The following is a 27870-nucleotide window of genomic DNA, read 5'->3' as shown; positions in this document are numbered from 1 at the left end:
TCTCCCACTAACAGTGCCCTCTCATTTGAATCAGACTCAGTTCAGTTCATCACTTTAGTGACTACATCACAATCACAGCTGAATGAATTCAGAAAAACTTAATAATGAATAAGTTGGTGCACAGCAAGTTTTTAATTTGTGTTCATTTGTTTGAATTGTTGCTGGCATCAGATTTAAAATGGACAAATATTAAATAATTAAAATGTCTCAGTTTCAGCATTTAATATATTTCCTTTGTACTGTTTTTACTTAAATAAATGCTTTAAATAATTTGCAATTTGTTGCGGCACAGTCGCGCAGCAGGGACCTGGAGGCTGTGGGTTCGAGTCCCGCTCCAGGTGGCTGTCTGTGAGGAGTGTGGTGTGTTCTCCCTGTGTCCACGTGGGTTTCCTCCCACAGTCCAAAAACACATGTTGGTAGGTGGATTGATGACTCAAAAGTGTCCATAGGTATAAGTGTGCGAGTGAATGTGTGTGTGTGTGTGTTGCCCTGTGAAGGACTGGCGCCCCCTCCAGGGTGTATTCCTGCCTTGCGCCCAATGATTCCAGGTAGGCTCTGGACCCACCGTGACCCTGAACTGGATAAGGGTTACAGATAATGAATGAATGAATAAATGAATTGTGTTATAATATTTTGCAAAGCACCTTTTTCTGGAAATGGGTTTGCAGGATATAGACTTAATTATACATCATCTGGAAATATAAAAAACTACATTTAGAATTAATTTTATAACATTTAGAGCGGCACTGTGGCACAGCAGGTAGTGTCGCAGTCACACAGCTCCAGGGACCTGAAGGTTATGGGTTCGAGTCCGTGAGGAGTTTGGTGTGTTCTCCCTGTGTCCGTGTGGGTTTCCTCCAGGTGCTCTGATTTCCTCTCACGGTCCACGTTGGTGGGTGGATTGGCGACTCAAAAGTGTCCATAGGTGTGAGTGTGTCGCCCTGTGAAGGGTTTCTGCCTTGCGTCCAGTAATTTCGGGTAGACTCCGGACCCACCGCGACCCAGAACAGGATAAACGGTTCCAGACAATGAACGAATGAAGGAATGATAACATTTATATTATTCCATCTATTTTTGTTCATTTGTCCAACTGTAATAGGAACTCCTTGTGCTCTCTGGAGAAGACAACAGGCCAGGACCCGTGTTTATAAATCACTGCTGAAGTGAAACAAAATTGAAATGTAAATGTGTGTAGCTTGTTGCTGAAATCTGAATGTTTGTATTAAACAAACTGTAGGCAGAGGCTGAGGACTGCTCTCACAAACATTTAGAATGAAAAGCAAGTCTATGTCATAAGTGAGACCCCAGGGATGATACCCAGCCCTACACTGCAGCGTGGTGTATATTAGGATGGGCTTCTTCCATTAGAGAGACCTCCTCCAGTGCCATGAGCTAAAATACAACCACAGCAACTCTGCAACTTTGGACACTTAGCAAAAGTATCAAAGGAAGAAAATAGCAAAAAGGGAAGGAAGAGGATATTAGCAGGTGTCCAGAGCTGTGAGCTGCTGTGTGTCCCCTGCTCCTGAGAGACTCATCTGTCATGGGGGTCTGCACAGTGGCTGGACTCCCCCAGCTCGCTGGACCCTCTAGCCTAGTTTGTCGCTGTCAGTGACAGAAGTAATTAGGAGTGTGCTCCCTCTATTTTCTGCCCCAGTGATCGCAACTTTCAACACAGACACTTCAAACTCTGAGGATCACAGTGAGAGAGGTCTTTGCTGTTTACCTGGTGGACCTCGCTAGTGGACACTCCTGCTTTCATGGCCACAGCACAGTTGGTTTACTCTAATTAGTCTCTTTTTGCCATTTACAAGTAATCAAAATACAATTTAAGACACTGATATTTAACTTAAAGCTGAAGAATGTTCAACATTTTTTCATACCTTCACTGGTGCTGATTACAGAGTGATATTTTTACATATGTCTTAATATTATTTTTATGAGTTAAAAATGATATATCTTGCCAAACTGAACAATAATCAAATAAACATCAGGCTGAATTCACTCACATCTACGGACACTTTTGAGCCACTAATCCACCTACCAGTCAGTGTTTTTGAATCATGGGAGGAAACCAGAGCACCTGGAGGACACCCACGCAGACACAGGGAGAACACACCAAGTGGGATTGGAAGCCACAACCTCTAGGTCCATGGAGCTGTGTGACTGCGACACCACCGTCAAGCACTAAGCAGCTGATCACATGGTTAAATTTTGGAAGGAGCATGTCTCTTGACCACTGATGTAAACCAACTATTTAGATGCTAAATTTTGACACTGAAATACAAATATTGTGAAAAGGTTCTGGTGTTGTGAGTATTGTCTTCCAACATTTTTGTCTACTTGTGTATTCAGATTTAGTCGTGAAAATGTAATTTAAAGAGAACGTCTCAGATTGTGGGTAATCGCAGTTCTCTCTGATTGTTTACATTCAGAAGCTAAGCATCTTTTAATGTGGAACTCATTTGTAACTCGAGTTGCTTAGTATTGTAGCGCTTTTGGTAATGCAGTTAGCCGTCTCCAGAGTTTGGAGACATTTCCACCTTAAGTGATCAGAAACAGCCAAAGTCAGTATATACTACCCACCAATGGAGCAATCACGAGCCATATCCTAATTTCGCTTCATGTTTTTCATCATTAGGAATTATCTCTTTTGTCTAAAAATGCTCTAGATGCTTTTGCCATGAGCAGAGAGTAAGACTAAGACTAGCATACCGACACCGCGGCTTCCCAAACACATCAGGTTTGTTTCTAGCACTCTAACAGACTGGAGAGCTAGTGAATGGCAAGGAAACATCTAAATTTGATTTTTTTTAAAAAGTGTTTTTTGATAATAATCGTGAACTATGCCTTTAACTGCAGCTGTTATCACATGGAGCCAAAGCTTCATTCAAGGAGTTCCCACATTGTCGGTTGACATAAATGTCATTAATACATGTACACACACACACACACACACACACAACAAATCTCCATGTGGTGACCCAGTGCTTCAGTTACACTTCCTTTGTTGATCACAGTTTCCAGCCCAGTGTTAAGTTCACTTAATTATTCTATAAACTGTAAATTATTTGTAGGCCTCTTGCTGACTCTTGACTCTTCAGTTACTGATGTGCTCTTGACCAGACATCCAGAGGTCACTGCAGTCTGGGGAGGTGACACCAGGTAAAGGGCTCAATGGTAAGTTACTAGCTTCACTAGATCCTCTTACTTACAGCAAGATACTCAGTAGAGCTTGTAGATTCAGTTTCTTCCAGATCCTGTCACTCCTGAACTGTGAGGAATTCACTGACCATTTTCAAAGGCTCAGGTTCTCAAACGTTCTTCTATGGTATCTTTTCAGTGAATGATTTACTCGATTTCCTTCCTGTGTGCACACAAACAAACATGGTGCGAAGTGTGCAGTAGAACCAGGAGTCAGGTTGAGAAGTTATTTTAAGTATGTCCAGAACCCAGAGTGGTCCAGAAAAGTCCAAAATTAGAGATCTTCCCTTTCCTCCGTGAAGTATTTCTCATTTAAGAGTCCACTTTGCAGAAATGAACTTTGTGCATCATCAGGGTCAGAGGAAAACTCTATCGACCAACATGACCATTAAGACCACCAAGAAAAAGAGATGGTAGTGCTGTGCAGTCTAAAGAAGCGACGCCTGCAGGACTGTACTGCCTTGGCCACTTTTGGCGAGGTATTAAACACTGGATACAGGGAACCGCCCACAAAGCCTGAGTTTGGAGATGCATTGACCATCACAATTTCTCAAATCTCCCAGACCCTTTGTCCTGCTTCCCACAAATCAACTTCAATCACTGACTGCTCACTTGCTACCTAATATACCTCACTCCTTGACAGGTGACTGTAACAATGCAGTCTTTATCAGCTCAGCTGTCTGTGGTTTTAATCTTGTGGCTGATTGGTGAAATCATTAATTTAACAAATAAAACACTGCTGTAATTCTATTTGGATATTGCCCATGCCTGCTGTGTACAGAGACCAGGTTTTGTCCCTGCGTTCACTGTTTTCAGTGGTGTCTTCTAAGGGCAGTATTTTCTATCCTTCTTTTTTCGTCTCCATTCAGTGGTGAGAAAACAGGCCTAAACACTGTGTCACAAACCCTGAGTCAAGTCAGCTAGTCGTCTTTTAACAGCTGATTGGCAGAGCTATCCTCAACAAGTCTGAAGTAATGACAGCTGATGGCCCAGAAGTTGAGCTGCTCAATAAAGCCACACAGGGAGAGTTCCCAGGCAGGAGGCACTAGACTCCTCAGGACACTGCTGCTAAATACCACACACAGTATCACTGCATCGCCACATTAAATAACTCTGAGAAAAATTATATCTGTGCTATTGGGTCATTAACAGCACAAACTGGAAATTGTCTCAAGTGGATTCTCTTTTAAAATTCAAACTCATATTTCTCATATCTCCTAATTATGTCCAGAAGAATAGAAACTAGGTAGTAGCAACTGATGAGCTCACTCTGATCCAACTGACCAACAAGCATTTTTGCTTAAAGGCTAAGCACCAGCTCTATGAAAGTGTCAAACAAATAAATACAGTGGAATCGGAGTTCCTAACTTGTGTTTATTGATAGTCAGAAAACATGTTATTTCTTACTAATTCAAGGAATAAGGTTTTAAAGACTGTTGGTCCCCCCCCCCCAAACGGTGTTCGGAAACTCTAATAGGCGTCTTGCCTGTGACGTAGATGGTGGACAACAACTCTAGAAGTTGCACTTAATTTATGTAAAATGACGAAAAGGTGTGTTGTTTTTGGCTGCAATCATTCAATGTACAGTGGGACATCTGTGCACAAATGGCCCAAAGATCCCAAAATATCCAGAAAATGGACTAAATTTGTCAACTTTAAACGAGCACTTTGGAAGGACCATCCGCTCACTCCGTTATCTGTAGCTCATTTCACTGGCGCTTTTCCAACAATATGGGCATGTAAGGACACCAACGAAAGGTGTTCAAGAGCCTCTGTAACATGGAGGTAAACAGGGTAAGGACACTCACTTCGCCTGTTTTAGTTGGTGTTAGTTAACATTAGCTTGACTTGCTAAACTCGGTGGCTCAGATTATACTCAGCTACGTAGCTGCATTACGGAGGTTTATAGTGTCGGGTGAATTCGAGTTCGACTTCTATCACATTTACAAGAATAACGGTACCTCTAAATTTGAGTTTAGCTTATTGCTAGGCTATTGTCATGAATAATGTTGGTTATTTAGCTAGCTAGATACTGTCACTACTGTCAAAACACTTGTAACGGTGTTTTACCGCGGCGTTGTTCAGCTGTTGTCCACCAGTGACGTCACGGTTACGTTGAAGAATTTCCGTAGCAGGCTCGGGTTTTTCCGTCAATTTAATAAAATTGTCAGTTTTAAAGCAAATTAAGCTGCTATTTTCATTTTAATTCATACTTATATATATCAGAAACTAAAATAATGTGACATATTCATGGAGGTCCATTAAGTGGTGCTTAGCCTTTAAGAATGACAACATAATCAATGTGTTTCTCCTCAACAAAGACTAGCCTTGGTTGTCTAGAACCTGCCAACACCAGAGACACATGGTTATGACTTTATGAGTATATTATGATTATGAGTATATCCCTTATACTGAGTTGCTCTCAGTTCTTGATGCACTTGCCGTAACACCACCATAAAACTGATACTCCCCTGATGTCAGGCCTCTAACAATAATTACATTGTCAGCTTATCATACTATATAAGGACATTTCCTGGTCTGTTTGTTTACATAAAAATAAATGTCTCCAGTATTTTCGCCTCTTGCACTGTTCTGGAGCATTTGTGTGGATTTGTTTGAAAACATTAGTTTTATTTTAGTTATGTTTTACTTATTTAGTATATTCTTTATATTGCAAATCCAACACCTGAATATTCTTCATGACTAAGTTACTGCTATGTTACTCCACTGCTTTTTAAAGCACTGTAACTGCATTATTATGGAGTTATATTTTCATTATCGAAGTTGTAAAAACAGACTAAAATGACTATAATATAATTCATAGTAATTGTTTCGGGGAGAAATTATCGACAACAAAAAAATGGGTATTGTTACAAGCGTTGATGTATATCCTGTCATGTCCAGGTGGAAATACTGACAATCCTGTTTTATAAGTCTCAGCAAAATGCTATTTAAAAATAAATGTTATTATAAATGGTATGCTGTATTATTTTTGATCAATACATAGATGGTTTGGCCAAAACGATAATTAAATTACCCTAAATTTATTGAATCATGGAGCTACACAGTTAATGTATGGGGATGAAGCTTGTACCCCATCCATGAGCAACGTATGTCTAAATCATTTTGCCTGAACCGTCTCTTTCAATATCTGGGAATACACTTGTTCTCCTCTTCCAACAACAACAAGGAGTAAGGAGTGCCCTGTTTCCAGCAAACCCAAGGCCCTTGTGGGGAATAAATCATGGCCTGGACAACAGCGTGGCATTTCAATATGTGAGATGGCTCCCCTCCTCCTCCTCCTCCTTTCATCCACTGGCCTTGGACCTCTAGTAGCTACAGGACTGTTTTAGACATCAGAGACTTTGCCTTCACTCCATTGGCTCATGAGAATAGGAAAAAAAGAATGGGGTGATGTGTTTTATTCATTTCAACTGGAAAAAATAGCCCCTGTTTGATTCTACCTGAGCCCTCACCATTTACCTAATTGTGGCAGTTAGCTGCCTGATTTGATGCAGCTTTGGAGCTTGTTGGGTTGCACACAACCTAAAGAGGTCTATGAGGTCTACAGCGATACAGTGGAGCACAGTGGGGCAGATAAGGATAGCAGCATGCACTGAATCAGACCCAGAAGAATTTCCCCTGTGATTACGCTGTCTATATGTGAATGATAGACCTACTTGGCAGTACAAGGATTAGTGGGCAGTAGAAGTAGTACAGTGGAGCTGCATGTGGTGGGCTGGCTGATCTGAAAGGAGTGAGTGGGCAGAGGCGGGGGAAGAGGAGGGACCAGTGCAGAAGTGGCCAGATGGGGAGGAGGTGGGTGGGGGAGGTCAGCTGGGGATGGAGATCCAAACAGACAAATTAGGTATGTTCAAACTGCCGGGGGGCGGGGGTGGGGGGATATTACTTAGCCAGAGACATTTCCTCAGAGACCCTCATCTCTCTCTGAGCTGAATCATCTTGTTAAAATGTAAACAGGTTTGAACAGGTATGAATGTTGGCTGAATTGATGCAAGTGACCTGCAGCAACTCCACTACATGTTGAATGATCTATTCCCATACTTATTTTTATTTATTTGTTTATTTATGTTCCCCTACACACGTTTTTCATGTTTGGACATAGAAATTATACTTTGTTTTGTAATAATGTATCATTGGTGCACACTATAGAGACCCCAGCGATGGGGGCAGTTCTTATTTCTACATCGTTTAAAATCGAATTTAAACTTTGGCATTTGTTGCAAATGCTGCAAGTCCTGGTGCGATCCATAGCGCATTGAAGAGTGCCACGGCTAAGCATTTCACTTTGAAACTGCAGCATTCTATGTAAGGTCTCAAACAGATGGATTCAGGCAGCCAGGGTCTCTTACATCACAAAAATAAAGAACCAATTCTGTCAACTCATAGGGTGTGTCTTTTGAGCTGCAGGCAAGTGGCAGAGGGGAAAGTGGAGATAGAGTTGTGGACTATTTCATATTCATAGATAATGAATAAACGTAGGGTACCAGACGTCCTCTTTTACCCGGACATGTCCTCTTTTTAGACAAAAAAAAATGTCCGGGCGGAATTTCACCAACGTCCGGGATCTTGTTTTTCTAGAGCTTACATTGAATTTGGAGAAGCATTTCGTTCACAAACTAGTCCCGCCCTCCCCTACTCCGATTGGTTCGCTTGAGTGAAAAGGGGGTGTGGCGAAGTAGCCTAAAATCTTTTGATTGGACAATCTGACTGTAGAGCTACCGTTATTGGTCGATAATCGTCTCTGTAAACATTTAATTGGTCAGTCTGCACGTCAGTAGTCGTCCACCCCAACCCCCCTTAAGTGTAGACCTCTTTGGATATTAACAGGTGGTTAACAGGGGATTTGAGGTCGTATGCAGTGTGTGTATATATATATATATAAAATTTAGAAAAGCAGCCTTTAGGCTGTTGATCTTCAATATTACAGTATATTGTTTCGGTTTTGGAAAGAACTTATATCTACATGTTGATTTTTTTTACTTGTTGCTTGTTTTCAGTATTCAATTTACACTTTACATTGTGTCATTATTGTAATGGATTAATAGTACACTTCCAGACACTTTACTTTTACATCTATTTTAAGTTAATGTGAATGTGTCTCTTCTTGTTAACTTACTATTTTGAATTTATTACGAAGGTTTTTCAGACAACGATGATATATAATACACTATTATAAACACTCAGCCAGTTTACAGACAACAACTTCCAGTCACCACGTACATATAAAACTGCTCACTTAAAATAACTGCTTAAGTCTTGTAGCTCCAGGGACTGCTTGGGGGGTGGTTGAGTGGAACTATGAGATAACGTGTGTAGGCTTATTGGAAGCACCTTTCTGAGCACACTAGCAACTTTTCACTTCTAACGTACTGTATGTATCTTTATAATTTTCATATAAATCTATGGTATGAGTATTTAATTTCACATGTAAAGGGTTGTGATGAACATATGTGAGGTGCATTTACGTAAGTGTAATTCTGTCTGAATTTGAAACGTTGCTTTCTTCAAAGCACATACACTGCAAGCACGGCTCATTATGAACTGACCTCGCAGTCCTCTGTGTACAGCTTCAAAACTGAGTCATTAAAATCAAATTCTTTTCTTTTTTAAAAGTGTTATTCTTCAAGTGAATAACCTACCCACTTCAGCATTATACAGCACCATTATAAAGAGCAGTTTATAGAGGAAGGCCGAATGCATGAAAGACAGACGGTCAGGTTCTGATGACTGAAGTGGTGGGTGTTTTGTTGTAGGTGTCTCCAGACTGAGATGCCCTGGCTGAGTAATTAGCTTTGTTCATATTGGTTGTCATATCAAAATGTCCCCTTGTTTTACAGCATTTGAAAACTCCAGCTGCCCTTTACACTGGGTGAACTTTTCATGCTGAATAGACCAACAGAAAAGGTTCAGAAGGGCTTAAATATCATTATATTGGTGTACATTCAAGTCAAGAAGTTTTATTTCTTCTATAAAGTTCCTGTTTTCACAGATTCATTACAAAAGCAAAAATACCTTATAGGTCCAAGCGCTAGTTGGAAGGTGATCTACAGCATTGTTCTTTCCCTTATGAAGCTGACATAGGGTGAGCATGAGAGGCGTTCTTTATGGCAAAATATAGCATCGTGATCAAGCAAGGTATTCTTTCAGGTAAAGAATATGTTCAGAGAATAAAGAACCAGCAAAACCATAATAATATTGTTCTTATTTTAGTCGCCTGAGTTTTAGAAATAAAACTGTGTGGGTTAAAGTCAGTGTACTGGATATTTACTTTAAATTGATGGGAAGCACAAAATGTTAATTACATCACTCAGCATGCTGTCATTTCTGCTAGTAAACATAAAGAAATGTAGTAATTTGAGTTCTCCTCCAAGCATACTGAGCTGTCAAATGGTGTTGTGATAGTGGTAGGTCGAAAAGAAGCAGAGACTTCCCAGTGTATCCCAGACTACACTGGAGAAGTAACATGACACGGTGTCATTGTACTGTAGAACCCCATATTGGCATTATGACAGTAAAATTGAATTGAACTGATTTTAATTGAATTGAATGCAATGTTTAATTTAAAAAAAAGTTTATGAAAACAATAAAACAATTATATTCAGGAGCACTGCACTAAGTCCATTTAAACAAGGCTAATATTACTCTACTGTAAGATCTGATACCAGGAGCGACTGGTCCATAGAGACGTCCAAAAATTATTTTTTTTCTATAATCATTAACTACTTATTTGATATATCAGTGTTACAAATGTAAAACAATGTGTAATACATAAAGTACATTGAGACATAGAATCTTCCTTTTCATTAATGTTGCTACTAGGGCTGGACAGTAATTAAATATCAATATATATCACAATATATATGTTTCAATAACAATGATATGATTTCTAAACACATTTTCAAAATACATTGTTTACAGCATCTGTCACTGACTGATGGTCATTACAGAGCACTGTTGTAAGGTCAGCACTCAATTTTAAATTAAAGGCTAAGCACCAGCGATATGAAAGTGTGAAACAAATAAATACAGTGGAATTTGAGTTTCTAACTTGTGTTTATTGATAGTCAGAGAACATGTTATTTCTTACTAATTCAAGGAATAAGGTTTAAAAGACCCCCCCCCCCCCCCCCAACGGTGTTCGGAAACTCTAATAGGCGTCTTGCCTGTGACGTAGATGGTGGACAACAACTCTAGAAGCTGCACTTAATTTAATGCAAAATGACGAAAAGGTGTGTTGTTTTTGGCTGCAATCATTCAATGTACAGTGGGACATCTGTGCACAAATGGCCCAAAGATCCCAAAATATCCAGAAAATGGACTAAATTTGTCAACTTTAAACGGGCACTTTGGAAAGGACCATCCCCTCACTCCGTTATCTGTAGCTCATTTCACTGGCGCTTTTCCAACAATATGGGCATGTAAGGACACCAACGAAAGGTGTTCAAGAGCCTCTGTAACATGGAGGTAAACAGGGTAAGGACACTCACTTCGCCTGTTTTAGTTGGTGTTAGTTAACGTTAGCTTGACTCGCTAAACTCGGTGGCTTAGATTATACTCGGCTACGTAGCTGCATTATGGAGGTTTATAGTGTCGGATGAATTCAAGTTTGACTTTGATCACATTTACAAGAATAACGGTACCTCTAAATTTGAGTTTAGCTTATTGCTGGGCTATTGTCATGAATAATGTTGGTTATTTAGCTAGATACTGTCATTACAGTCAGTCATAATGGTGTTTTACCGCAGCGTTGTTCAGATGTTGTCCACCAGTGACGTCACACCGTTGCGTTGAAGTTTGAGGTTTTTCGTCAATTTAATAAAATTGTCAGTTTTAAAGCAAATTAAGCTGCTATTTTCATTTTAATTCATACTTATATATGTCAGTAACTAAAATAATGTGGAATATTCATGGAGGTCCATTAAGTGGTGCTTAGACTTTAAGTTTAAATATATTAATATTGACAAATCCAAGAGGTTTGTTTGATGGTGACGTCATGTTTCTTGTTTGTTCTTGGAAATTTTCAGTGGACTTTATGTTGTTCATATCAATTTCATAATTATATCATATCGACTGAACTGAGCAATGTTCCCATTGGCTGAGGGCAAAGTTTCAGGTGCCCACTCCGGACGGGCTCAATGACAAGAGCACAGATAATCAAAAAACGTTGCTGAGAGAAAATATTCATATAACACATTAATTTAGCTAATCAGTGTCCTCAGAAATGAACACCTTTAGAATAAGACTGCCCTCATAAAAGTTTATAGAGTGTTTAAAATCTGTTTATTAACAGTTATGCTGTTAATACAATTAATAGTCATTAATAATCAGTTATAACACCTAGATAGAAAGAGCAACAGTAACCTGTTTTTTTGGTTTGTTTTTTTAATAATTTTTTTTTAATCTACATATTTAAACTTTAGATTTTGCCAGATACGACCTTACGTGGCCTCATTACATATTTGTTAATAAGCTTAACCATTTAATGAATTAACCACCAGCAGAGGTTCTTTTTTATACATTGTGTACCTTCACATGTGAAATGACCAAATTCACATTCTCAGGTCTGAGCTTATTCTTTACCTTAATATTTCCAGTAAGTTCTGACACTTTCAGTATCAGAGAAAAAAGAGGTCAATGTGGGACTTCCTATCTGTGTGTTACAAATGATTATTTATGACTAAGGTGTTTACAGCCTAATTAATACGTATCTAAAACACAATCCTTTAAACCATGTATAAACCCTTACAATTGTAGTCTTCTTCTAAAGTGGTACCAACAGACCGCTCTGGACGCTTCGCCTGTCGCCCCAAATAAAGTCAGTCAGCGGTGGAGTAAAGACCTGCCAGTTATAGATGATTAATCAGGGTGCAAGATTCCAGCAGCTTCTATCTTCTCTAAAGTCAGTCTGAGGGGAGAACTATGATGAAGAAAGTGCAGGTCAAAGACTTCAGTCCATTAGGCCCAGACACACACAGAGCCCAGTTTTCTTTGTAGATAAAGTACTGTATGGTCCAGCAATACATGGCATTTCTTTATTAGAAATTCCTCATTAGTGCTTCTGCTGAAAATATATCGTAATATCTGAGCACATTAACGCTACAATTCATGATCCCTTTGATAACTATTAGACTGCGGGTTCGTTTTTAATAATAATTAAAAATGAGTGCTTTTCACAGAGCTTTGGTGTCGTGCAGTGTGTGCTAAACTGTACTGGGATGGTTAATGGAATTGACAGTCTAGCACACAAAGCTCTACACAGAATATTTTTCACTAGCCAAGCACTGTTTAATACCAATCACAATACAAATAAATATCTTCATACTGCCTCCCTCTACCCAAATCCACAAAAGTCCAGCTTCATGCTGTAGTGCTAGAGCTGCTTTAGCTCTGTGTGGCACGCTGAGATGCTAAAGCCATGCTGTGGAAGCCTTACTCTTGGGTGAGCAGCAGTGTGTTATTACATGTCATTAACCTGTGGGAAAGACACCCCGCGCACTCCTCACAGCAGCTGGCCCGTCCTGACTTTTCCTGATATTCACATCAACTGCAGAAACAGAACTTTAACAGCACACTTCACCCAAGATCTCTCCCCTTGGGATCGCAGATCAATGGAGTTTCAATTTCAATTATCACATGAAACTTTTCCGCTGATCTTGCAATCTCACAACATGATGCTGGAACTGAGTGACATAAAAAAGGCATGAATACAACACACACTGTTAGTGGGTTGGTGTAAGTCTGATTGACCAAATCAAGTCTGGATGAGTCTGTACATGCGTACTGCACCGGTGCCTTCAACACAAAAGAGGCAGCCTTGTGCATTTGTTTTATAAAGTGATAGAAAACATGGGAAGGGACAGAAAGCCCTGATTGTACACTGATGTATTATGCTCTGGCTATTATAGGTGTACACATACCATGTCTTTTCTGGTAGCATTTTAAACGGGTTTAATGGTTTGCCGATATACAAAATGGATGTCTGGTAAAAAAGTTCAATTCAAATCAGGTTTACCATTTCAATAGTTAAATCTGTGCAATGTAACGCCATAAACATATTCTTTTGAAAATGGACAATGAGTGTTCTAATTGTAATAAAAATTATATGTATATATTTCTTTCCTGTTCCTCTGGACTTCCATTCCACACCCAAAATGTTCAAGCAGACATTCTGCACTTCCAGTAGGGTGCCTGATGCCAAAAACCTTAACGTTAACATTTATAAATAACATTAAATTAAATTCAGCACATTCTCTTTAATGCAAAAGAAACTAATTCCTATTAATACATGCACTCATAACTCTCACACACACACTGAGATCCACATACACACTTTCATTTCCGATCAGTAGCCACTAGGATATGCTGCAAGGCTGACAGTCTATTTTGATATTCAGTGTTACATCATTCCTCAAATTGGATGATGCTGAATGTACAACGTGCTGAATGTCTACGTAAACACTCTGTCCCGCTGGCGTTGAGGGGCTTGGTTTCGCTCATGCACATTTATTGCATTAGGCACACTTGTGGCTCAATGCCAACACTTGAGCATGAGATGACTCAGCTCAGAATGCCCTGGGCATCTGTGTCAACGGCCGGAAACAGAGGTATTCGGTCCTGTGTCTGTATGTGTGTGTGTGTGCGCGCCGCCTGTGTTATGGGAAATGGGCTTCATGCATATCTCTGAGCTGTGGGTACTCCTCCCCAAAATGAGATCTGTCAAGCAGGCATTAGTGCATGCACATCCTTTAGCTTAGCCCTCCCACTCTGAATGACACTGATGTAAAGTCATGCCTGTTCCGCTTCAGGTTCCCATCATGCACTCCTGTCCATGCCCACTGCATTTTTCAAGCCAAATTTCCAGAGAGGAAAGATGAAAGATGGAAAAGATAGAAAGATGACATTAAACTCAAATAATATGAAAAATATGAAACATAAAACATGGTTCACTGCAAGGAGAGAATGGGAAAAAGCCGCAGACAGACTGTATCTGATGTGTATTATACAAGCATTACGTTAATGTGCAGAGGTGGGTAAGTTATCCTATATCACAAAAACCTCACTGGAAGTACAAAACCACACAAGGGCTGAGGAATAATAAACATCTTAGAACATCAAGCAGCTACCGCACGGGAGGTTTGTACAACTCCATTCTTCTCTTACTGGATATATTTGGAATTAAAATAAAAAGCTTAAGCTCCAACTTCATTATTGTGACAATTCACAGAGCCTACACCAACAAAAGATGATGTCATTTAACACAGAACTGAAATAGTAACTATAAATGAATGGCCATATTTTAACTAGTTATTAGAAGTACAAAAACTACAATGTGAAACTACTCAGGAAAATCCATCAATATTTTGTAAATACATGTACTGGAGTAACTGTAACTACTACCCACAGTGTTCCAGCTGTTTACTAATTTACGCAGACACACTCTCTGTGTCAGATGTAAATGTAGTCTATTAAAATGACACCGCAAGCCATTTATTTGCATTAAAAAAACAACTTGCATAGATGCTTTTTAGAAAATATTTATTGTGCCTTTGAGACAGCGGAGAAATAAAGCATGCTGTTTCTTTGCGAGAGGCCGATTTGCTTTGAAAAGCTTGGCAGTCGGCCTCGTCTTTAAGCCTTTACATTATCAACACATTGTGCTTTCACTGACTGAGCAAAATGAATTATGTTTATCAAAGTGGCGATACCCAGCAGAGGCCGAGACACTCCGCAGCCTGCCATCATGGCACTAAGCGCAATAAAACTGGGCACTGAACCATAAAGTCTTCCAGTCCACTTGAGGCCTTTATAATGAAATAATGCACTCCAGAAAACATTAAGTGCCCATGATAGCTAATGATGCCATTTAGCTGGAACACAGGAGGAGACCATTGATAGCAAAGGCATGCTCCTGCAGCACAAGGCCTCCAGTCAAGGGGCGGAAGTATGGCAGGAGACGCTCAAGCAACCACCTCCTCAACACATCACCACGAGAGCACTTCAGCGTTGGATTCTGGAAGGATTCAGTCATATTAAAAGTAACAGGCAGGAAAATACTACATACACTTTCGAAACTGTTCTAATAAAACAACGGATCTCCAAATTTCTTCTGACCTTCTTCCAATTTTCATCATTTGAAAATGTCAGCTGTTATTTATCTATTATATATGGACCAACAGAAATGCCTTGGAATAAAATCTCTTTAATTTGGCTTTAATTTTTTGTTTGTTTTTATGGATAGGTTCTTCTTGGATAGTGACTTTCTTAAACACGTGCTAACTAGTCTGATGGAACATTGAAAATCTAGAGTTGCACTTGTTTAGCTGCATTTGCATCTAATTTGCAAGTAGTTTGTAATGCTCTCAGTTCTAAACTTAAGCCAGAATCAGTGCAATGGGACAGAGCTATAATTTATAACAAGGCAGCTGACATCGTTCAGCTGCTGTCTGACACATGAATGATGATATACCACAGTAAATCTGCTAAACCCCCTCTAAAACCTATACTAAATTACGTCCAACAATATGGAAACACTGATTTGTCCCACATTTCTTCTTAAATGACTCGAATTTTCCTCTCTGCTCGTACCTCTAGGCTCTACACCGTAGGAGTTATAGTGTTTAACTTGTAATGTAGGCCTGTGATCTCATAGCTCAGGTAGCTCCGGTGCTGACCGTCTCACATGCCTTCACTGGAGATGAAAGCTTAACACAAACCCAGCAAGATTACACACTATAAATAGAGCATTATCTATGCAATACAACACAGGCAGCTGACCAGTGTTATTAGACTGTACCTTTGTGAGACAACAGGTGGTGGACATATCACTCAGTCAGTGAGAGACTCGGGGAGAAATGCACTGACCACTACAGAGGCTATCGGTTTAAACACGTTCCTCATTCTCCCCAAGTGTGAGACAATGTCCACCTTGTGAAACACATCTATGTAAAGCTGAATTCTTGGACGTACGTTCACCAAATTTCCACAATCTCCAAAACAGATGACAACAGAGATGTCTCAAACAATAATGCTAGCCTTTCACTAGCTGAATTAATACTTAGTATTTCCATTGAATACTGTCCTTTCTAAAATGACTAGTTATTTGTCCTTTCTAAAATTTCTAGTTAATTACTACCATTAATAATACACTAATATGAATACTGCTAAATATATATGAATCTGCAACAATCCCAACATTGTGCTAATCAAGTCAAGTCACGGTATTATAAAAGTATACACAATGAATTGTCAGGCAGTGTAGTCAGATACCACCATTCTTTATTTATTTATTTATTTTTTATTTTATTTAACATTCAAGTTCCATTCTGCAGTTTCCGTTTGCCTTTATTAAGCCCCCAGTCTTTTCAGGAGAATACTTTTTAGTATTTTCCAAGAAACATTCAGACATATATTTTTTTTTTTTTTACAGAGTTTTAAATGAACTCTGGAGTGGTCAGTACCAAGTTCTGAGAACACTAGATTTTTGTTCTTTAAGATAAAAATGTTAAAAAACATATACATTTGTTAAATGTAAAATGACTAAAAATTGAGCAGAAACATCTGTGGAATGTTGCGATGTGAATGAAGAGTCAGGTTTGAGATGCAAGCATTGGGTACTGTTTTCTGATGCTAAATGTTTTGCTGGTCTAGCGGATCCTGCATGGCTGTAAAAATATTCTCTATGTTATAATAAGATTTAATCATATATTAAATCATACAATATTTATATACATAATACAATATAGTGTATATTAAGCTCAGGATACTTTCTTCATTTTATGCTTCCAGGAATCATCTCTAAACTGTGAGCGCATATAGTGAATGGCCTAGATTTCTAGAATATCTTCACAGTGATGTGGGACTCCAGGGGTTAATCTACTCACAGGAGGCATGTGTGATATTATCATAAAGATCCTGCACACCAGTGTTGTCTTCCTTCCCTCTACTCTAAATACTCCTACCCTATTCAAGAGCTCTGTAGTGATCCAGAAAAAGCCCAAGCAGGCAGTGCTTAATCCTTAAAGGAATGTTAGCTTAACCCCTGACTTTTGACCCTGCAATTAGTTTTACGTTCCCACAACATATTGTCGGCCACCTGTGGCCTAGACACATGGATATAACGAGCATTGTATCTTTCCGGCTTTTATGATATTCATCCAAGCCTTACAGCAACAAGAGCAATGCAAAGCATCAGATACAGTGGTGGAAAGCAGTGAATAGCAGTACAGACATGTTCTCTGGATTGACAAATCACTCTTCTCTGTCTGGCAATCTGATTGACGAATCTGGGCTTTGTGATTGCCAGAAGAACAGTACTTCTCTGACTGCGTTGTGAAACATGTAAAGTTTAGTAGGGGGTAGTTATGGTAATTTTAGTTCCAGTGAAAGGAACTTTTAATGCTTTAGCCTCCCAAGAAATGTTGTACCCAACTTTAATGGGAGCACTTTGGAGATGGTCCCTTTGTGTGTCAACATGACAATGCACCAGTGCACAAAGCAAGGTCCTTAAAGAGTTTAGTGTGGAAGAGCTTGACTGGACCTGATAGAACACCTTTGAGATGAATCAGAGAGTGTTCAGAAGAGTCGAAGCTGTTATAGCTGCAAAGGGTAATTAGACATCTTATTAAACCCTATGGATTAAAAAGGGGATGTCACTCAAGTTCACATGTGTGCAAAACAGACTTTGGAAATATAGTGTACATATTTGGGTCAAAACAGGAACTGGGTTAAAACAAGCCAGGCACAGTATTTCTCATATTATACTCAACAGAAAGGAGATGAACTGGAGAACATTTAAAGGCTTGTCATTACAAATATATTATGAGGTAAAAATATAGGTATGATCTCAGTAAGAAAGAACAAGAAAACAGAGATGTAGGAGAAATATGCAGTACCCCGAGGAATACAGGGGGATGGAAATTCTGGGCTATGCAGGTATATAATATTTGTATTTGCAGGGTATATAAACATAAATATGGCATTTATTTATTTAAAGTTACAAATCATATGTAATTATCAGTATGATGCAGATAATTTTATTAAGACTTTATTTAGTAATTCAAATATAATTCCATTTTCACTGTGCATTTAATTAGCATCAAGCAAACTGTCAGCCAACCCCTGCCATATCATGTTTAATTTTAGTTGAATGGTTTGTCTTTTTTTATGTTTTTACAAATCCACATTTTTATTTCTTCATTGAGGGTAACACAGGGATACATACAAATAAACAAAGACTTAGGAATTAGAGGTCCCAATGCTGGAGGAATGAACAATGCAGAGGGATGCCACTTGACAGTGGTAAGGTGTTAACTGCCAGCAGGCCTACTGCGGAATTAGCACTTAGCGTCATACTAAAGAGCCCACCATAGTCTAGAACCAATTGCAGGCCATCATTACAGGAGAGACACCACGCATTCCCTGTAACATACCCTCCCTATCTCACACACACAAACACACACAAGACAGCTGACTGAGGTCATAGCTCACATAACCCAAGCATCTGGGGCACATGCTCTTGAGGAGAACAGCCGTCAGCAGCACCTGAGACAGGTCAGAGTTCATCAAAGCATTCATTCTGAATGGTCATTGATTGATTCCTCAGCACCTATGTTCTTAATAAGAACAGTTCTTCTTATTAAATTATTTTTATCCATTAATTTATTGATTTATTTGCTCCTGTCTTTGTATCTTAGACACACACTTCTGCACACATATGGAGTCCCCTCTTCAGCCTTGAAAGATTTAATGGGCATCTGGGAAGCCACCCATCTGATAACGCCACTTTCTCCTCTCCAGTTACAGAGCCCTGCTTTAAATAATTATGTTTATTCACACAGGTGCACTGACCCCAAGCGCATCCATGCCCATCTGAGGTGATGACTGCAAGCCCTCACATGCATGCATACAAACATTAGCCTAACACACACACACACACACATTTTACATGTGGCTTAAATGACAAACTTACAGCTTTTTATGCCATTAATCAGCTACTTTTCTTGTTAGTTAGCCATTAGTTAGCTGACAAGACACAGTGTAGTCTACTAACTAAGAACTAACTGTTCTTTAACAGTTAGTGTTCTTTTAGCAAATGATGAATGAATTTACAAAATAATAATTCTAGTTAAATATGGTATTTTAATACAGGTACAATACAATATTGTGTAAAGTACATGGTATATGCACACCTATGACCGCCTCACAACATCTGAGTTCCATATTAATGCGCCACTGTTTTAAACGTTGGTAGTGACCCAGACAGCGAGCATACATCGGTCCACTGGCACAAAAAAGCTGACACACCAATGACTATAGACCACTGCTGGTCCACCATCGGACCCCTCAGATTACTGTCCTGTACAGAATATAACTCGTTTATAATCTCCTCAAACAGATTTTAAATTCACAGAGACTTTTATTCTGGAAAACAAACTAATACAACTATTACCAACAACTATGAGAGATATACTAATGAGTATAAGCCTGATATCAAATGATTAAATGCTGAAAATGTTGACGCTGTGGTAGATAAAAATTATTTACTAATCTTATTTATAAAGGATAAAAAAAGAACCTAATGAAGGAAAATAAATAAATTGGACTGTGAATGGAAAATGTGGCATTTTGTCTAAAATTCTGTTTAATCCACCGTGGTCTGCCCAGAAAACACTGTGTAAAACACTACTGGACCTCCAACTTTGGCCTCAGTGGATCAACAGTGGTCCACCGTCTCCTGGCTATCAGGGGTGCAGCTTATAAAAAATGGAAACTTTTGATATATTGGGTGGGGTAACAACGGGGGATGAATTGTGTGAATACATTGTCCAGATTAATATAATATTATTTAAATTCCAGATTAATATAAACAGCAGTCCTACTCATTAAGTGGGTGTTTCATTTAGTGTCTCATAGTCTTAACTCATGTTAAACTGCTTAGCATAGTCCCTTTCCAGAGTTTACATTAGTGAAGGTATGCTTATTACAAATACTACTCACATATGTGGTGTATGAATTGAACAGGGAAGTTCACTATCACCATGTCACTAATTCTACTCAGCCAGTTTCTTGAGCTTAAGGCTAAAAACACAGCCAAGGGCTAGCTTTATAGCTACACCCTGCATCCATTTCTGGAGAGGTGCACATTAGGCTGTGGGGTAGAGTTGACGCAGAAGTATAAATTGGGCCTAAGTGTCCCTTCAGAAAGAGGACAGAAATGTAAGTATTTCTAGTCGACTAAAAACCCTGAATATACGTGAGCATAGCTACTTAGTTTAATGGAGTAGCTATGTATCGCCCTCATGTTGCTTAGCAACAGTGCTCGCCATTAACGGACTATACTGTGTGGCGGAAGAATATTTGATTGTGAATGTTTGTCAATGAATAAATACGCTAAGTATTTCAACATTTGTGTATTTTATTCTATTTTATGTTGACCGCCGTTTTATAAAAGCCGTAAGCCACTCGAGACTTACTGCGTTACTGCGATATTATCACGGGAAAAGATTGTTTTGGCTCAACGTGGACCTTACCCGTGATTAAATTGCAGTAACGCACGGCTTCTCGTGGCTTATTGTTTTAATAACACACCAGCCTACCATTCAGCTTTACTTTCTGGTACAATTATTGATAATATAGTGGCAAGACATCCGGCTTTAAGATCGACAGTCTGCTTTTTCAGTTCTCAATTGTCCATCTGGTGCGACGCCTGGACAAACTATTAATAGCTCTCTTTTTTTGGAACAAAGTAGTTAAACACTTCTCTTTGGATTTGTTTTTTGTTATTGGCACATGCAAATATCAGAAGAAACATCTTATATTTAATTTGTTTACAGCGTTATGTGACGGTTTTCCAGCGTCAAACGTTCGGGTGCAGCAAAATAACACGTTATTAGATAATTAATGAATAATTGATAGTATTTGAGCAAACCCCTCATATGACATTCCTCAGCAAACAGATATGTCTCCTCAGCTGCTGTGGAGTTCAGCTGTGTAGGACATGCTTTACGGTCAGTTAACACATTCACTAAGATTAGAGGAGGTAATTAGAGAGTGAGTGGCCCTGGCCTGGCCTTATTCTCTGATCAAGTGCACCAGAACCGCATTGACCCATATATAAAGCTATATCAGTTTACTGGCTGACTCAAGAAGCCTGGCTTTTTACAGGTTGCTGGAAGGTGGGCAGCGGCATGACATCTTTGTGTTTATATGGACACTACGCTTGTAGTGTCAAGTACAACTAATGCTGGTTGGTGTCAAGTAGTGCTCCATACCTCCTCATTCTCTTTCTTCCTCTGTTCCAAGCGGAGGCAACAATTTTGTTAAGGAATCTGAGGGCAGTCACACCAGTTATCCACATCGTGTGGTGAACAGACAAGAGAACAGAGCCTGTTAGTGTTTGGATTAAAAAGCGAACTGCCTGCTCAAAACTGTTCAAGTTAAGTTATATGACATCTTAAATGAGACCTCCACAATAATATAGCAAATCACGCTCCGGGTGACTGTCTGTGAGGAGTTGGTGTGTTCTCTCTGTGTCTGCGTGGGTTTCCTCCGGGTGCTCCGGTTTCCTCCCACAGTCCAAAAACACACGTTGGTAGGTGGATTGGCGACTCAAAAGTGTCCGTAGGTGTGTGTGAGTGTGTGTTGTCCTGCGAAGGACTGGCGCCCCCTCCAGGGTGTATTCCTGCCTTGCACCCAATGATTCCAGGTAGGCTCTGGACCCACTGCGACCCTGAACTGGATAAGGGTTACAGATAATGAATGAATCTTTGTGGACATTACATTTGTTTCAGATATGAAAAAGAAATGTATTGAAAATGTAGAAATTATATTGAGGCGTCTGTACAATTTTATTTTACTTAATGTCTATTTAAATGTTCTCTGATTTAGCAAAGATCTGTTTGCACTGAATGCAGCATATGGACTGACAGTTGTGTTTATACATCTGAAAATAATGATAACACATTCCTCTTATACAATACTGTAGATTATAAACCTCAGCTAAAATTAGACTGTACGTAAACCACCTTGCACACATCGCAGACATGCTCCAGACAGCCAGGTCAACTTACTTCACTTCACATGAACCTTATTATTATTGTAGACAACACTCTCATTATTGACAGCTGACAGCTTCTTCCGACAAATCTATGAGATAAATTTAAAGATGTAAGCAGTCCATGTCAGCGAGAGAGAGAGAGAGAGAGATGGATGTAGGGAAGAAAACATGCATTACACAAGTACGTAAGCAAATGATGCTGTTCACTGGAGGCGGCCCCACTGAGGAAGATAATATTAGCTGATGCATGGGGCCGGGTAATTGGTGCTGGTTGCACTCTCCTTACAGAGGTAGTGAGACCTAGTGCAAGGCCAAAGCCAGAGAAAGACACGGGCTTATTAACACCACATGTTGTCCTGCGAATGCCCCACCTTCAGTGGGACCCAATTAGACACTGAAAGACGTAAGCAGACACACGAAGCTTTGCAACAGCTCAGCCTGGTGATGGAGAGGATGTATCAAGGGACTGTCAGGAAGTTATTCTTCATACAGACATAAACAAACATATACTGAGGAAGCTATAACTGTGACACACATTATTATGACTATAACATTAATCGTGGTATTGAGAATGGTGATCTTATGCCCATATGCAGCTGTTTGAGGGCATCCAGATTAATTTTAAAGTTTTTCTACAGAGGTTATACAAGCTGTTATACAGTGTTCATGACTGAACATCTCCAAAATGATCCGTTATAAGTATCTTCAAACTTTTAGATCTATAATATAATGCTCCACTGCCTAATGTCTTAAGGAGAATACCCCCAGGGCATATCTTCCTCAGTCGCTGGGGCAACTACCGCAGCAAGATCTAAAAATAACCTCGCTAAGAAAATGACAACCATTTGACCTTTGCTTACTTTTTAGGAAGGAACTCATGACAGGAAAGCATAAGTCAGAAGTTTAATATTTTAGCAATGCCACACATCTGTACTGTGACAGACGTCCATGTTTAACAGGCCAAGCATGTCTGGAGCACAGCAGCACCTGTTTATATGTCAGTTAGAGCAGAAACCCCCTCGCGCTGACAGCCTCGAGGACACCGTGTATTTACATGAGCGCTTGTTTAGAATGTGTCATATGAGAAAGATATATATATTAATTTACCTAAATACATAAAAGGTATGTGTTTGAGTGGCAGAATAACGACATTCACCACGAAATTAAGTTTGAAGCGTATTTATTATGACTGATTCAGTACGCAGTGTGAAATTAATATGTGAGGTATGTAGCTACGAGAATCAGTAAAAGAGGTCTTAAGCAGGGTTAGGGTAGGTGGATTTTTATTTGTATAAAAAAAATAATGGTTATATTCCTTGGCAGACTCTGAACTCTGCCCCATTATTTAATTCGGACCAAACAAATTGTTTAGATGGCTTACCAGCCTGTCTACTACCTCAACCTCAGAGACTCCACACACTGACTGGATGTAGAGAGGTGCAGAAAAGACAGATGGATGTTTAAGGCTTTCTACGTAGGAAGAGGCTGGAGGAAGCCAGACGGCAAAAATGTAGCTGTAGCTGTTGGGTGTTTTCTGATATGTGAAAGAGACATGAGGTAGGTGGATAGTGCTTGAAAGTGACACCTTGGGCACCTTGAAGCTTGTATGTTCTCTTTGTTACAATCATCAGTATGGATGTCACAAAAAGTATAAGGAGGTTGAAGCATTTGAGGGACAATTATATTCACAAATAACAACAACAAAAAAATGCAAATTAGCAAAAAAAAATCTTAGTATGTCGAGTTTTTACACTTCACAATGACTTGTGAAGCATATTAAGCATATTATTTGTTTCAGATTCTAATAAAACATCCTATAATATATGTCTATGTGACTTTCGACACCCGTTACAATTAGTAAATTAATGATGAGTGCATGAGTCTAAGGTCCCCACGCTTAATGCCATGTGGAGCGGTAAAACTGAGGAGATGGAGCACCATCCGAAATCTCTGTGATGAGTGGGCATGGCATTTGTGATCCACAGCTAATCGCCCAACATCAGTATCTGACAATGCTAATTTTCTCATGGCTAAATGCCATCCAGTCATCACAGTTCTGTAATGTAATACAACCTAATCTAAAGCCTTCCCCGAAGAGTGGCGGCAGCGAAGGGGGACAAACAACCCATTTATACCCTTCATTTCAGAAGCAATGTAGGATGAGCATTTGTCAATCCACTTTTGATCATATAATGTATGATAGCATACACAAACACACACACATCTCTCCTTAACGGTTAAACGTAGGAGCGATTAGCCTGACAGCTTAATTTAAAATCCTGGGTCAGGCATCTAAATGTCAGAAGACCCTTGAGGAAGAGGCTCCAGAGAAGGGCCTCTACACGTTTCCATTTCAGAGCGAAAACAAAAACTGAAACTGTAGCCTCTGCCTTAGTCAAAGTGCTTAGCCACAGATCTCATGGAAACAATGTGTGATGAGAAAGAGAAGAAGAATGGGTCCAAAGGAAGGTGGCAGGAGGAGGACAGGAGGGAGGGTGAGAAATAGAGACAGTGACAGAGTACTGGAGCAATAAATGCGACCAGAGACAAAGAGAAACAGGGAGACAGAGAGACAGTGAAAGAGAGATGGTGAAAATGGGAGCTGTGTAGAAAGGGTAGCCTGCTCGAGAGATCCTGCAGGGTTCAAGCTCTTAGCCATGCTTGTTGACAGCGGGGAACACGGGTCGACTGTGTTTGAACAGGCCAAACAGAGCCAAGCTGACCTAAGGGATACACAATCTATCTACCAGTCAAGATTGCAGCTCGAAAAAACACTTAAAGTAAACTACTGTTCAGCAGCTCTTTCAAACACTGTGATTTAAAAGCTTATGCTTTCAATATCCTGCATCTGTCCTTGACTAGTGATTATCTGATTGGGCACTAAACACATCAGCTTCTACCTTCCAGCACAAGAGCATAGTCCTCTGGCCAAACATAATGAAACATCTAGGGATGCCCCCACATATCAGCCACTGAAAATCGGCCAAATGTATTCAATCAAAATTGGAAAAACAAAAAATAAATCTTGACTGAGAACAACATAAATAAAATAAACATAAACAGTGATTATCAATGCTGTTTGCTTTCTTCACTATCCTGGTGTAGATGAAATTGACCGTTCCGTAAAAACGCCTAGGAGCCAGAAAGTAACTGCCGTACAATTTAATGTGGAAGGAATAGTTGTAATAACAAGCGCAGGTTTCAGAACATATTTATGTGTTTATTGACTCGCAGCTGTTTTTGACTAATTTTCAGGTTTTGTAATAAGCTTTAATTTTTCCATTTGTGAGGAAAGCAATTAAACAAGAGAGACTTACCACCAGGTTCCCGATCACCATGACCAGCATGAAGACCAAGATGCAAAGTGGCTGTCCGGCCACTTCCATACAATCCCACATGGTCTCGATCCATTCACCACACAGCACCCGGAACACAATGAGGAAGGAGTGGAAGAAGTCTTTCATGTGCCACCGTGGCAGTGTACAATCCTTGGAGATCTTGCACGTACACTGCTCATAATTCTTGCCGAACAGCTGCATGCCCACCACGGCAAAGATGAAGACGATGATGGCCAGAACGAGTGTGAGGTTTCCTAAGGCACCGACAGAGTTCCCGATGATTTTTATCAGTGTGTTCAGGGTGGGCCATGACTTAGCCAACTTGAAAACCCTCAGCTGTGGGAGAGAACAATGATTAGGAGCAAGATCTTCAGATTTTGCAATGTTTTTAAAACCAAATATGGACTTTTGACAAATGTGGAAGATATTATCTGATTTGATGTAAAGGTTGTAAAAGACAAACTAAAAAAAAATAGTATTAATTAATGTTTTACCATGTAGCAGCTTTAGTGGTTAGGTTACCAGTCAAATAAAAAAATATATTATTAAAACATCCTCTAAAAACTAAGCAGTAGTACACTACATGCATGATCACTAACATCGAGACCACCTCCTTTAAAGACTAAGCACCACTTAATGGACCTCCATGAATATTTCACATTATTTTAGTTACTGACAGATATAAGTATGAATTAAAATGAAAATAGCAGCTTAATTTGCTTTAAAACTGACAATTTTATTAAATTGACGGAAAAACCCGAGCTCACTACGGAAATTCTTGAACGCAACCGTGACGTCACTGGTGGACAACAGCTGAACAACGCCGCGGTAAAACATCGTTATGACTGTATGACAGTATCTAGCTAAATAACCAACATTATTCATGACAATAGCCTAGCAATAAGCTAAACTCAAATTTAGAGGTACCATTATTCTTGTAAATGTGATCGACGTCGAACTCGAATTCATCCGACACTATAAACCTCCGTAATGCAGCTACGTAGCCGAGTATAATCTGAGCCACCGAGTTTAGCGAGTCAAGCTAACGCTAACTAACACCAACAAAAACAGGCGAAGTGAGTGTCCTTACCCTGTTTACCTCCATGTTACAGAGGCTCTTGAACACCTTTCGTTGGTGTCCTTACATGCCCATATTGTTGGAAAAGCGCCAGTGAAATGAGCTACAGATAACGGAGTGAGCGGATGGTCCTTTCCAAAGTGCCCGTTTAAAGTTGACAAATTTAGTCCATTTTCTGGATATTTTGGGATCTTTGGGCCATTTGTGCACAGATGTCCCACTGTACATTGAATGATTGCAGCCACAAACAACACACCTTTTCGTCATTTTACATTAAATTAAGTGCAACTTCTAGAGTTGTTGTCCACCATCTACGTCACAGGCAAGACGCCTATTAGAGTTTCCCAACACCGTTGGGGGGGGCGGGGGGGGGGGGGGAACAACGGTCTTTTAAACCTTATTCCTTCAATTAGTAAGAAATAACATGTTTTCTGACTATCAATAAACACAAGTTAGGAACTCAAATTCCACTGTATTTATTTGTTTGACACTTTCATATAGCTGGTGCTTAGCATTTAATTTGTCTTTTGGAAACACTGTTATCCCCAGGAACAGAACAAATCCCATGCACATGTTTTTGTAGCACTTTTTCCTTGATGGAACTCAAATGCAGTGATGAATATTTTACTGGCTTTCAATTTTCAGACTTTATTTTTTGTTGACAAGAAAGATAACTCATTTTTTACATTGGGATTTTTATATTAAGGTTTACATTCAAGTTTTACATTAAACAAAAAACACTTTACACCTAACATTTATTTAAATTATTTCATAAGGCCTTGAAAAACCTGCGGATTCTACACTGCATTTTTCTACTTATTATATATGTCCCGACATAAAATAAAAAATGATAATCATTAAAAGAGACGTTACCAGTCTGAAAGATCGCAGGACGGAAAGGCCTTCCACGTTGGAAAGACCGAGCTCCATCAAGCTGAGACAAACAATGAAGCTGTCGAAGATATTCCATCCCTGTTGGAAGTAATAGTATGGGTCCAGTGCAATGATCTTGAGGACCATCTCTGCTGTGAAGATTCCTGTAAAGACCTATAGGTGTAGAAATAAAACAGACAAGATTCTCTCAGAAAGTTTTCATGTACATTCTTGGAGCACAGTGGGAAATCACTCTTAAAAGTTACATTTCTAGAAACACTCCAATCAATCAGTTAAGA

The 27870-nt window shown here is 39.5% G+C and overlaps 1 protein-coding gene across 1 annotated transcript in view; it reads right to left on the bottom strand.

The window, feature by feature from the left end:
- scn5lab (sodium channel, voltage gated, type V-like, alpha b) overlaps positions 1-27870 on the bottom strand; it is a 173653-nt gene that overhangs the window by 41810 nt on the left and 103973 nt on the right. Inside the window, exons 15-16 of the mRNA XM_066682864.1 lie at positions 27572-27745; positions 25600-25956 (exon numbers count right to left, since the gene is read on the bottom strand). Coding sequence (XP_066538961.1) covers positions 25600-25956; positions 27572-27745 — 531 coding nt within the window. The remainder of the gene's footprint in view (positions 1-25599; positions 25957-27571; positions 27746-27870) is intronic.

Source organism: Hoplias malabaricus, chromosome 10 (assembly GCF_029633855.1).
Source record: "Hoplias malabaricus isolate fHopMal1 chromosome 10, fHopMal1.hap1, whole genome shotgun sequence".
Taxonomy (NCBI): domain Eukaryota; kingdom Metazoa; phylum Chordata; class Actinopteri; order Characiformes; family Erythrinidae; genus Hoplias; species Hoplias malabaricus.
Note: the sequence above shows the minus strand (reverse complement) of the source record. Positions and strands in the feature narration are given on the sequence as shown.